This window comes from Chlorocebus sabaeus, chromosome 26, assembly GCF_047675955.1.
Source record: "Chlorocebus sabaeus isolate Y175 chromosome 26, mChlSab1.0.hap1, whole genome shotgun sequence".
In the NCBI taxonomy this organism is placed as follows: Eukaryota; Metazoa; Chordata; class Mammalia; order Primates; family Cercopithecidae; genus Chlorocebus; species Chlorocebus sabaeus.
Window position 1 is genome coordinate 24,672,647 of NC_132929.1, and position 14,176 is coordinate 24,686,822.

The 14,176-nt window shown below is 37.8% G+C and overlaps 1 protein-coding gene across 3 annotated transcripts in view; it reads right to left on the reverse strand.

Moving 5' to 3' along the window:
- SECISBP2L (SECIS binding protein 2 like) overlaps positions 1 to 14,176 on the reverse strand; it is a 131,016-nt gene that overhangs the window by 18,182 nt on the left and 98,658 nt on the right. For all 3 annotated transcript variants that reach the window (XM_008016678.3, XM_073012154.1, XM_008016679.3), the window contains 7 exons: positions 13,243 to 13,377; positions 11,099 to 11,179; positions 10,373 to 10,540; positions 10,085 to 10,226; positions 6,039 to 6,208; positions 5,133 to 5,265; positions 2,619 to 2,781 (listed from right to left, as the gene is read on the reverse strand). In XM_008016678.3, the coding sequence (XP_008014869.2) occupies positions 2,619 to 2,781; positions 5,133 to 5,265; positions 6,039 to 6,208; positions 10,085 to 10,226; positions 10,373 to 10,540; positions 11,099 to 11,179; positions 13,243 to 13,377 (992 nt within the window). The remainder of the gene's footprint in view (positions 1 to 2,618; positions 2,782 to 5,132; positions 5,266 to 6,038; positions 6,209 to 10,084; positions 10,227 to 10,372; positions 10,541 to 11,098; positions 11,180 to 13,242; positions 13,378 to 14,176) is intronic.

The following is a 14,176-nucleotide window of genomic DNA, read 5'->3' on the forward strand; positions in this document are numbered from 1 at the left end:
CGCCAGTTTTTCCTCATCTTTGTGGATTTATCTACCTTTGGTCTTTGATGTTGGTGACCTTCAGTGGGGTTTTTGTGTGGACATCCTTTTTGTTGATGTTGATGCTATTCCTTTCTGTTTGTTAGTTTTCCTTCTAACAGTCAGGCCCCTCTGCTGCAGGTCTGCTGGAGTTTGCTGGAGTTCCACTCCAGACCCTTTTTGCCTGGGTATCACCAGCAGAGGCTACAGAACAGCAAAAATTGCTGCCAGTTCCTTCCTCTGGAAGCTTCGTCCCAGAAGGGCACCCACCAGATGCCAGCCGGAGCTCTCCTGTTATGAGGTTTCTGTCAACCCCTGCTGGGAGGTGTCTCCCATTTGGAGGCTCGGGGGTCAGGGACCCACTTGAGGAGGCAGTCTGTCCCTTAGCAGAGCTCAAGTGCTGTGCTGGGAGATCCGCTGCTCCTTTCAGAGCCAGCAGACAGGAACACTTAAGTCTGCTGAAGCTGCGTCCACAGTTGCCCCTTCCCCCAGGTGCTCTGATCCAGGCAGATGGGAGTTTTATCTGTAAGCCCGTGACTGGGGATGCTGCCTTTCTTTCAGAGATACCCTGCCCAGAGAGGAGGGATCTAGAGAGGCAGGCTGGCTACAGTGGCTTTGCCAAGCTTGATTTGGATAGATTTTATGTAAAGGATAAGTGAACCTAAGGACTATCAGAATTACTAATTATTAAATTCCTAAGGATATAAACCAAATGACAGTTGCTATTAGATAAAAACAAATGATTTTGGTAAAGAGTTACTAAAGATGCTTCTAGTAGGAAAGATACACGATTTCTAACCGCACGTCCTATTACCAACAATTCCTCCTCTGGGCTCAGATAGATTTCTGGGCATTGGCTTTCTCAGTCATAAAAATAAGGAGCTAGGTAAAATGGCCTCAAGGGTCCCTAGAGCTCCGAAAATTTATGGCTATGGAGGATGAACTCAATAATTAAACTGAAGCCAAAACCAAAGAGGTCATGAGGTAAAAATCACATGCCTCTACATCAGACAAAGCAAATGAATAGGGCTCTCTGTGAAATTATGTATGACTATAACATGAGAAACAGAAAGTCAGAAGTGAGGCCACTACAGTACCTAATTTCTAGGATAGAGAAGTCATCTAAGTATATACTTCTCCTGTATGCTCTTTCCATCTTTTCTAGTAATCGTCCCTCATGTCTACCATAAGCAGGTACTTAATAGGGAGAACTGGTGTTTCTTACCTATGAATAACCAAGGCATGCAAATTTCTACTTTTAAATTGTATTATATAGTGGGAAAATCTGTGTCTGTTCTTCTTTAGTGCAAAAAAAATTTGCAGTGGAATTTTCTGTATTTCTGTGAAAAATAGTTAAATAAGTACAAGTATGACACTACTTCAGAAGAATATATATAAATGGAGAGACTGAGGAACATTTAACTGTCAAAGTATGCCAAATTCAAGAATGCAATCAGACTAGAACATCCCAAAATGCAATTTTCTTCATTCTTTTTTTCCTTTTTTCCTTCAAGCTGTTCATTTCATACATAACATTTTATCCCCCAAGTGTTTCATTTGCTCCACATCTGTGATTTGACATTTAATTAGCTTTCCAAAGCTAGGCAAGAAGTATTCGCTCAAAAACAATGGTATAAGGAAACGGAACAGAATAAACCAAAGTAATTTGGACTCAGATTATACTTTCACCCTGGGATTCTTTCATATGTCATTTCTTTTTTTTTTTTTTTTTTTTTTTTGAGACGGAGTCTGGCTCTGTCGCCCGGGCTGGAGTGCAGTGGCCGGATCTCAGCTCACTGCAAGCTCCGCCTCCAGGGTTTACGCCATTCTCCTGCCTCAGCCTCCCGAGTAGCTGGGACTACAGGCGCCCACCACCTTGCCCAGCTAGTTTTTTGTATTTTTTAGTAGAGACGGGGTTTCACCGCGTTAGCCAGGATGGTCTCGATCTCCTGACCTCGTGATCCGCCCGTCTCGGCCTCCCAAAGTGCTGGGATTACAGGCTTGAGCCACCGCACCCGGCCCCTCATATGTCATTTCTAAAGGTAAAATTAATTCATCAACAGAAATGTTAAAATCTTAAAAATCCTTCACAGCAATAACTGTTAAAGCTATCCACAGATGGGGTATCATATTCCGTGATCCCCCAGTTATCTTAATTTAAGAACCTAGAAATACTTGCACAAATAGTTTTTGTAATAGGTTCATTTCATATAACAGGGTCTTAGAAACCTATTATTAATTGATTAGAGTGATCTTTTGAAGGGACAATAATATAAACAAAAAAGCAAAAGCATTTGTAGGAGGAAAACTGATAGTACAACATTTAATATATAAGATGTTAAGAGTCTAGATTTCTAGAATAGAAATACTATCTGATATAAAGAGAATATACTTACTGTCAAATCACTGTCACGTGAATACTAACAGCAGACAGAGGCAATGCTTTAAATAAACTCAGCTGTTAAACAAAATCCGAAAGGAGTTAAAGATCTCTAGTGTTTTGTCTGCTCGACTCACTGAGTAACAATGACAATACTAAATTCACAACTACAATCAAGATCCTTAAACTATTCAACCTCAATAATGAGTATAAAACTTACTCTCTAAATCTTTTGCTGTGGATTTTGGTTATTGTTGAAGAAGCCATTGGACTGCCTATTCCAGAACTAGCTGGAGAGCCTTGTGACACAGGTGTCATACAGTACGGAGAGTTCTGACTTGCTGGAGAGAGTGAAGTATCACTGGGCATGCTCAGTCCAGTATCTGTGGAGATATGGAGTGAAGGGAAAAAATTTAGAAACTTTAAATGCTGAAAAGCTCTACGTTGATCAATGTAATTTAGAATGGCCGTTGTCTTTTGGCTCATTTCCAAATTTTCCAGAAGCTAATAAAGTGGGCATTTTTCATATCATAAATAAACATGTTCCATACACTAAAAAAATTAAATTCTCCTATTGTCTGTTGAAGTATACTCTTAGCCAGGTGAGGTGGTGCATGCCTGTGGTCCCAGCTACTCGGGAGGGTGAGGTGAGAAAATCGCTTGAATCTGGAAGTTTCAGGTCAGCCTGAGAAACACTGTGAGACTTCCATCTCTTTAAAAAAAAAAATTCCCTCCCTCTCAAAAGTTAAGCATAGCCCAGAAGTCTCCACAGGGGCGAGGAAGAATATACATTATCTAAAACATGTATTCCTAGAGAATTTACATTAAAAAGCAAAAATCTGCACCTCTTAGGCCAGGCCTGGTGGCTCATGACTGTAATCCCAGCACTCTGGGAGGCCAAGGCAGAAGATTACTTGAGGTCCAGGGTTCAAGACCAGTCTGGCCAACATGGTGAAACCCCGTCTCTACTAAAAATGCAAATAAATTAGCTGGGCATGGTGGCACATGCCTGTAGTCCCAGCTACTCGGGAGGCTAAGGCAGAAGAATAGCTTGAACCCGGGAGGTGGAGGTTGCAGTGAGCCGAGATCGCGCCACTGCACTCCAGCCTGGGCAACAACAGAGATTCTATCACACGTACACACACAAAAAAATCTATACCTCTTTTCAGATCACATTACTCACTTCCTCATTTCTAGTTTTCCATCTATTTCTTAGAAATCTTTTTTTTTTTTTTTTTTAACAATCTAAAACTTCCCATTATTGCTGGCAATGACAAATTCTACCTCACCCTCTCCACACCACTCCTGATTCTCCAGGCACCACCCCGGTTTCTCTCTTATTTGGTCTTTGCTTCTGTGTTCAAGAAGCCACATTATTAAATGCCATTTCTTGACTCTACTGTCTCCTTCGTTTAGTTACTGCTTCTTTCCCAAACAGCCAAACTCAGGAAATTAGCTCGTATTTGTATATCTAGTCCATTAATTAGCAAAGTTACACATGGTTTTTTTTCTTTCTTTCTTTCTTTTTGATACAGGGTCTCACTTTGTCATCCAGGCTGGAGTGCAGTGGCATGATCTCCACTCATTGCAGTCTCGACCTCCTGGGCTCAACCAATCCTCCCACTTTAGTGCCCCAAGTAGCTTGGACTGTAAGCGTAAGTCAACACGCCCAGCTAATTCTTCTATTTTTTTTGTAGAGACAGGGTTTTGCCTTGTTGCCCAGGCTGGTCTCGAACTCCTGAGCTCAAGAGATCTGCCCATCTTGGCTTCCCAAAGTGTTAGGATTATAGGCGTGAGCCACTGCGCCCAGCCCACATGTATCTTCTTACCTTCCTACTAGGCTGTAAGTTCTTCAACAGCAGGACCTGTCTACTATATATATCTTTATTACATTCCCCAACGTCCTCTTGCTACTCTAGTTACTAAAATACATGGGGTAAGCATTCAGTAAACATTTGCTGAATGAATGGACCTATGATTACGCCTAAAAACAGGGAATCATTAAACTGAGAATAAAAGCGAACCCTAAACAAACTTCCCTGGTGAACAATCCTTAGAAATCAACTCATTTTTCTAAAAACAATGAAACATTGTTGCTTAATCTACATGTAAACCAGATTTAAATGTGTTGCAAAAACTTGGGCAATAAAGATATACTAGCAAAAAAATCTTTCTTCTGTGGTGGTATAAATATTAGAAGAAATCTGTGGTTTTGCTAAGTTACCAATTGGAATCATGTGTTGCTACTTAATGTATGACACTGAATCTTACTGACCAACTAGATTCTGCTTTGCAATTGCATTCATTGTGGCATTGTGGCATATGTATTAATTCCACAAAAGCAAGAAAATCAACAAAAATGACTCGATGAAAAATAGTCCCACAAAGAAAGATAGCCAACAGTGTTCTGGACGTAAAAGAAAACAAAATGAAAATACTTGTGACAATTCCAGAGATCTCATGCATTTGTGAGATCTTAATTTTGAGGGTTCACTACAAATTCAGGATTCAAGCCTCAAAAATGTCATAGGCCTACTATATAACATCTGTCCCCTTCTCTTTAACCATCTCCCTACAAAAGCATCTTTAAAAGAAACCACTCTAAAAAATAAAGAGATTTATGTAAAATACGGAGCACATCTTCCAATCAGGAGCATAACTAGTGATAGCTTATGTATCTATTAAAATATTTCAGACCATTCCATGAGAAGAGGAGAAAGGGGGACCTCCTTACCTTCCTGGGAAACAATCTCCTGTGGCAAATCATCAATAAAATCTAAGTGCATTTCTGTTGGTTCCTCAGATCCCAAAAGATTATGGTCCACAGTTAAGCGCCCCTTCTTTTCCTCTCTTTCTTTTAAAATAACCTAAAAGTTATACCAGTCTTTAATTACTGATAACTCTTCAACTATGTACAAATGATGACAATATACATTAAACACAGGTATAGTAGTTCACTTAAACATGAACATGAGAAGTTTGGCTAACTGGCAAAAAGGCAAATGTAATTTCAGACACTGTAAGTTGAAGGAAGTACTGCATACAAAATAAAGAAAAGCAATTATATTATAGAATATACAGCTATCAAACCATACCCATCTGATTCTTTAAATCCTGGGTGAAAAACTAGTTTCCAAAAAAAAAGGGTAAATTAAAAAGTTTAGAACCCAGGTCATACAGTTACACTTGATTGACATTCTACAGTTTTCAATTATCTGGAACCAAATTATCTCATTTTGAACCTCTTAACAATAGTGAGTTAAATAAAATATGATGCCCAATTTATAGATGAGAAGGATGAGAGTAAAATGGTTGCCTAAAATGATATATAGCACTGGAGTTAGTACTGAAATCCAGGGCTTCTGATTCCTGGAGTCTAATGTTTTGGGATACTAAATATTTAACTTTTTTTTAACTTTATAGAAATAATTCATTTTCCAGGGTCCTGTTCTACACAGAGAGACAGTCATGATACTGATGATATCCTGAGCTTCTAATTAACACATTATCGTCAAGATTAATGTGTATGAATACTTCTCACAACAATCTGTTAGCTAAGACACCACAACCTACTTTTACAAAACAGATTAAAATCCTTATTCATCTTATAAAATAAATATCCCACCAGATTTTGGTTTACCTTTTTAAGTGCTGTGGGTCGTTTTAGTTTTGCTATTTCCTTCTCTTTTCCTTTTTTTGCTTTAGAAGAAGCAATGTCCACAGAATTAAAGGATGTCAAACAGGGCTGACTTTTGGTTAAAGGTTTTCTATTAGTAGAGTCTTTAGTGTGAAAAGAAGCTGCAGTAACCACTAAAAACAAAGAGGAACATTAGTTTCACCATTAGGGCCAATCCCACATACTTTCAAAATTTCCAATGATAACTACAAAAACAAGAACATCCTCCTCCCATGGAAAAAACGACATCATAACAGTAGGAGCGCTACACATGGCTAGGCAGTGTCCCTCAGATACAGCTTTTACCTATCCTTTAGAGACTAAGCCAATGCAATTAACCAATTTAGAGGTCCATTAGAGGGATAAATAATTAGTTCTACTCTACTGTACAACCCTCAAACATGGCAATTCCTTGCAACTGGTCTTCAGTCAGAACCATTCTACCTTTGAAACTTCACAATGCTGCACTCGTTCTTATTCCTACTGAATCTGGTATTTGTCCTTATGTAAGACATCTTATCTACCACTTCTCTCCTTATTTCAGTTGGTCAGTAAAGAATGATGATTTTACCCACTCAGCTGTACTCAGTCCCATTCAGTAATTATTTTTATTTATTTATTTATTTTTTGAGACGGAGTCTCACTCTGTCGCCCAGGCTGGAGTGCAGTGGCACGATCTCGGCTCACTGAAATCTCTGCCTCCTGGGTTCAAGCAATTCTCCTGCCTCAGCCTCCCGAGTAGCTGCGACTACAGGCACATACCACCACGCCCAGCTAATTTTCATATTTTTAGTAAAGACAGGGTTTCACCATGTTGGCCAGGATGGTCTCAATCTCTTGACCTTGTGATCCACCTGCACCAGCCTCCCAAAGTGCTGGGATTACAGGTGTGCGCCGCTGCACCTGGCCTCAGTAATTCTTTTATGTCTGGCTGATACCCTCAGTTTACACTGGCTTCTTCCAATCCTTCACTATTCCTAAATCCCCAACCTCAATCCTCTAACTCTAGCAGAGCTTTCTTGCCACTTCCCTGAGAAGATGCTATCCAATACAAACTTACAAACCACCTGAAAGGGGGTGGCAGACATCCTTACTCGTGTCCAAGGCTCACTGAATGTCTCTATTCTTAATATCCTATCTCAGTTTCTCTAGGATCTAACTCTATTCCTATACCCTTGCATCTTTCAAGTTCCTCCCCGACCCTTGACTTTTTTCTTGATCCCCTAATAAGATGCTAAAATCTTCTACCTAAAACTAAGAAAGGGTTTTTTAAAAAGACAAACCAACTAAACCCTTCCCTTGACTGACTTCCCTTCAAGCTAAGGTGCCATCATTCCCCTTTCCTTCCCTATTAAACTTCTAAACAGTTTTTCTCTCATTATCACTTTTCAAATTATTACAATTTGACCTCTGCCCAACCCATTCTCCTGAAACTTATTGTCAAGGTCACATATAATCTTGCAATTGCCAAATATAATTCTCTGACTCTTCACTCTACTCTAGTTTTCTTCAGCATTTTGTACCAAGGACTACATCCTTTTCCTCAAAATTCTATCCTTGCCTTCTGTAACATTACACTCCTTTATTTTTCTTATTCTTTCTCAAATCTATGTTTCTTGTTCTTCTTCCTCTCATCCTTTAAATGTGAGCATTCCACAAGGCTTTGTCTGTGAACATCTTTTTCCTAATTTTTCTTTCCCCCAACAATCTGATTTCCACAGCTTCAACAATCATCTGTATTTGAAACTCACTGACTTGTAACCTAAACTATACATTCATAACCATATGCTAAATAGGAACCACCAGAATCTCCCGTGCTAGCATTTAAAATACAATAGGCAGCATCTGCTCTTCCCAACAAAATTCTTCTATAATCCCTATCTTGTGTAGTAACATCGCAGCCCTTATCACCACCACAGTCATCCAAGACAGAGAGTTTGGAGTCATCATTGACCTGTTTCCAGATCCATCATATCCCTATAATCCTTCTTCATCATGATCAGTTGCATCCTTTTCTTGAACATGTGTATATATGGGTATACATATATTAAAAAAGATATATAAAAAACAATATATAGTTATATAATTTCTAATAATTATATAATATTAACATTTAGCAACTGCTAAATATGTTTATATATGTATATTAACAGTATGTGTATATAAACATATATTTAGCAGTATATACTGTATATATGTATATTATAACATACATATATAGTGTACTGTATATAGTATATATGCCATATATATTATATAACATATATAGTATACTGCACATCTAACATATATACATTATATACCATATATGTATATAATATATACGGTACATACACTGTATATATGTATATAATATATACAGTATATATACCGTATATATGTACCTATATAAACAAATACATTAACAGTTACTAAATAAATCAAAGTTGTAATAAGCCATCTGAGGTATCACAGGTTAACAATCTCGTCTCCATAATAATATTAAACATTTATTGAGTGATTATAACCCGGATACTCTAAGTACTTTACATATATCATCTCATCTAATTCTCAAGGCAATCCTGAAGCAGGTACTCTCACATTAATGTGAGGAAACTGAAGCACAGGAAGGTTAAGTAACTTGCCAATGAAACACATGGAAGAACAGGATTCAAACAAAGGCAACTGGATTCCAGAGCCCCTGCTTTTAGCTACTAGGCCATACCCCTCCAGAACACTGCTAACTCAGTTTTATTCCCTACTTTTCCTCTTCAGTGAGAGATTACTGCCACTCTCCCCAGCTCAACATGCAAGTCCAAAGCTTTATATACATTCAGTACTATTTGTAATAATAGTTACTCAAAGCAAAGGTTCATAGTGGACTGGTAACTAGATAGGTTTAAACATTTTGCACACAGGTTAAAATTATACATGGTAATTTATCTTTCTAATAAGTAATAGTCCCTTCACATAGGATCAGAAGAAACACAAAATTCAATTTTGCCTCTCAGCATTGGTGCTGGTACTGTACATTGGTACCTTTCCTGTTCCTTTGTTCTATTCCTCACCCTCTAAAAAGACAATGAAAAGAAATGAGGGAACATGGAAAAGCTGAGCTCTAAATCTGACAAGGTTTGTTAAAATAGAAATTACTGCTTCAGTAGAAAGCCAGATCATTTTCTCATACACACACACACAATCTGATAAAAACCCTTGCTTGCAAGTGAGTTTTAAACTGGATAACGTAAGAAAGCCAGACTACTTGTGATTTTTTTAATTTCAATTTTGAAAAAGAAAAAAATTTGGGTGAGTCAAAATGCATACCAACTGACACTTATGCAGAGATCTAAAGAACCTGAGGGAAGCAAACTATGCTGATATCTGGGGAAACAGAGTCCGAGGTAAAGGGAATAGCAAGCCCACAGATACTGAGCTAGGATCAGGCTGGGTGTGTCTAAGGACTGCTAACATGGCTACAGCAGAGTGTGTTAGGAGAAAATGGTGACGAAGGCAAAAAGGTAATAGGGTCAGCTAAAATATGGCTTTAGTTAGGAGCCTGGCTTCATGCCAAGTGAAATGAAGCACTATTAGAGGATTCTGAGCAGTGAAGTGATATAATCCTGCTTACATTTTAAAAAGGTCACTTCTTTTAACACAGACTAGAGGTTGAGGGGAGGGAAAAACAGGTAGTAGTAAGGAGGCTACTCAGTATAGTATTATACAATAATGGGGGCTACTGTGGTGGCAGGAAATCTGGTGAGTAGTTAGGGTATGGATATATTTTGCAGGCAGGACAGACAGGATATGTTAAAGGACTAGGTGTGGAAAGAAAAGGAGCATGGAGAATTTCAAGGTTTGTGGTTTAAGCTGACTTACTTAAAATACACACACACAAACACACATACATATATATACACACACACACACATACATATATACATACATATATAAAACTTTTAAAATTTCAATTAACAACATCTAACATATATTACCAGAGACAAACAGCAAATTGCTCAGACTAATGACATCACCTGTATATGACAGAGGTCTGGTGTTAGTAATTTGCCGTGCTTTCATTGCTTGCTGTTGTTTTTCCAGAGCAGCTAACATGTCCCCCAAATCTAGCTGCACAGGTGTTTTATTCTTTTTTCCAGCTGCTTTTGATAAAGCTTCCTACAAAATAAATATAAAAAATTAATTTTTTTGTTACAGTATCAAAGTGTGGCATTTTAAGATGACTATATTTATCACTCCTTCTATTTATTCCATCAAACCTAGCAAGTAAAGTATCACATTTGTTCATAAAAAGGAATATGTACCTGTAATTTTTTTTGCTCCATACTTATTTCTGAATATTCTTGAGCTGTGGCAAGGGCTGCTGCTAAAGCTTTCTTCTTCTGACTTTTTGCACGTTTCGGAACTGAGGTGGTAATGGGAATTGGAGTCTGAACTATATTGATTGGTGAGTTTTCAGGTAAATCATCCAACTATGATAACCAGAAAAAAACATTTGTTAGTGACCCCGTAAAAGTCAATCATAAGGAAAAAGGATCCAGAATGTGGGACGTTCTGCAGTATAACTGGACTAGACTTTTCAAAGAATTCAATGTCATTAAAGAAAAAAAAAGAAAGAATTCAATGTCATAAAGAACAGGATTTGACAGTGGGACCATTTCAGACTGGGAAATAATAAAGGGACAACACAGCTTAATGCAGAGGGTGATGGTTGCCTGGATCCTTGAATGAAATAAAACAAAATATCTCCAAAGTAAAATTTTGAAACAATTGGGAAAATTTCAGTACAGACTGTATGTTGCATGATGATATCATTTAATTAATGGTACTTTAGTCAGAACTGTGGATTTCATAGAATTATCTTTGTGCAGGCTATACTGGAAAGAAATATTAAGGATAGGTACTAAACACCATCTCCTGCACACTCTGCTGCTCCACGTGCCTTTACACTTATCTTTAATATTTCCCATCAACATAGCCATTGTTCAAAAGATGTTATATTTTGCTTTTCTTTTTAAAGAGTCACTTACAACTTTAGAAGAAAGTTTTTGTTGAATATTCTCATCCTTAGCATTTCCATTCTCATTTAGTTCTTGAAACCCATCTTCATCCTGAAATATTTCACATTTTAAGTAAAAAGAGTTCAAGGCAAACTCCTAAAAAAAACTTTTTCTAATGCTTAGAAGTATTGAAAAATGAGGAAGTTATTTCTTGTATTCTACTACTGAATTATTCAAAGTCGGTCTTAAAGAGGAAATGTCATTTCTCACATGCTAAAACATAAACAATTTAATTATTAAAGGATGGCGGCATATCCACACATCTCCATTTTTTGGATTTCTGCACCTACTATTTCATTTTTTTTTTTTTTTTTTTTTTTTGAGACGGAGTCTCGCTCTGTCGCCCAGACTGGAGTGCAGTGGCCGGATCTCAGCTCACTGCAAGCTCCGCCTCCCGGGTTTACGCCATTCTCCTGCCTCAGCCTCCCGAGTAGCTGGGACTACAGACGCTCGCCACCTCGCCCGGCTATTTTTTTGTATTTTTTACTAGAGACGGGGTTTCACCGGCTTAGCCAGGATGGTCTTGATCTCCTGACCTCGTGATCCGCCCGTCTCGGCCTCCCAAAGCGCTGGGATTACAGGCTTGAGCCACCGCGCCCGGCCTCATTTTTATTAATAATTCTACCTTCAGATGGGTGGGTAATTGAAAAGAAATTCAAACTGGATTTTATCACATTCAGATAATTTGAAAAAGTGTTTAACAGACAGCTTCATGTAAACTTTATTAATATATTCCTTGTTCTGCATTACTCCACATGATTGTCAATAAGGTTAAAAAAAATTTTCCATTGAAATTAAGTTCTTAATATCTTCCTTTATCCTGAAAATTATATCTAGTATCTTTAAATATAAGTATAGAACCAATAGTACAGTTGAATACAGATCTGGATATATTGAAACTATTCTTGATAGAGTAATTGAGATACTCTCAAGTCCTTTGACTCAATTACTAAACTTATCTAACATATTATCGATTTTTTTTTTTTTTTTTTTGAGATGGAGTTTTGCTATTGTTGCCCAGGCTGGAGAGCAATGGCACAATCTCAGCTCACTGCCACCTCTGCCTCCTGGCTTCAAGTGATTCTCCTGCCTCAGCCTCCCAAGTAGCTGGAATTACAGGCACCTGCCACCATGTCCAGTTAACTTTTTGTATTTTTAGTAGAGATGGGGTTTCACCACGTTGGCCAGGTCTCAAACTCCTGACCTCAAGTGATCCGCCCCACCTTCGGCCTCCCAAAGCGCTGGGATTACAGGCATTAGCCATCACACCCGGCATATTATTCATTTCTATCCTCTGACCTCAAGTAAGTTTTCCAGTTTAATCTCCATCTATTAACTCATTTAATAGAATTTATGATCCAACCAAAATGAGCTACTCAAATGAGTTTCCAGAGATATGTGGTGAAAAACATCTTGACACATACAAATTCTACTTGTTCTTTAAATTCATTTCAAATGTTACCTACCCTGCCACAAACCCAAAGTGACCTGTCTCTGCGCTCAACTCTAACCACACTCAACTAAGTATTAGGTGTGTATCTGCCTACGTTCTCCTACTACACAGCAACGTTCCCGAAGATAGCAGGTCTATTCACCTTTATGTATCATTCAGAGCACCTTACTGCACACATATAGACCACCAATAAGAATCTGTTCGATGAATAACAGGGCAATTAGGATATGAACTGTCTATCAAAGAAAGTAAAACATCTTTCCTCCTTCTCTAAAACTCTCCTGGCTGACAGCACAACTTAACTAGATTGAACTACTCAAATCTGAAAAGCCTTTCAAATGAATTGAGTAACAACAAAAATTAAGTGAAAAAGCTCCATACTAAATAAAGTCCACATGAAATCAAGTTCTGCCTCTACACATTACCTCAAAACGGTGAACACACAGGACAAAAACTTATAAAAATAAACATCAGTAAAATTAATGTTAAATATATATAACCAAGACAAAAATGAGTTAATACTTCTGAGTAATTTATAATTTAATACTAGAATCACATGTTAAGACATAAAAAGTATTCATAATGTTCACAATGTAACACTTTAATTTCTTAATGGGAACATTTCCTATAACAGTTTACAAAGAGAGTTTGAAAAAAATACCTCAAAATATAAAGACTCAGAATTAGGATCGCTTCTATGGGATTGACTAGAGTTTAAATGCTTATTATCTGGTCTCTTTTGCAAATTCTGTCTTCTTTCTGAGGAAGTACTGTGTCCTCGGCATCTGAATCCAACCTAAGTAAACCCCAGAGGGGAAAAAAAAATCTAATTATTTTAAAATAAATGTTTCACTCAAGTATATAACATACTGGCAGAAAAGTACGCACAAGTGTACAACTCAATAAATTTTCACGAAGTGCATCACTTATTTTAAAGATCAAGTTTCTGACAAATAAGGTACTTATAAGTAAAATAGAAAAATGAGACGATTAATGCACATTACTTTTTTCCCCTCGACATGAATATTTATTAGCAGCTTTATTCATAAAAGTGAAAATAGGAAACAAACCAGATGTTCTACAGTGGGTGAACAGTTAAACTAACTGCGGCAGATCCAGATCATAGTATAGAAGTCTGTATCAACCACAAAAGGGAATAAACTACAGTACTGATAAACTCAACAACCAGAGAACCATGGAAGTGAAAAAGGCCAATCCCAAAGACTGTACAAAGGCATACAAAATTATTGAAACAGCAGAATTAGAAAGGAAGAACAGTCAGTGAACTCTAGGGCATAAGGAGCAGTTGGTGTGGCTATGAAAGCCAACAGGAGGGTCCTTGTGATGATGAATCTGTTCTGTGTCTTGACTGTATCAAGGCCAATATCTGGGTGTGATATTGTACTTTAGTTTTGCAAGATATTACCACTGGGGGGGAACTGCATATTACTTACCTTTTTTTTTTTTTTTTTTTTAGAGACGTGATCTTGCTCTGTTGCCCAGGCTAGAGTGCAGTGGGTTGATCATAGCTCACTACAGCCTGAACACCTAGGCTCAAGTGATTCTCTTGCCTCAGCCTCCCAAGCAACTGGGAC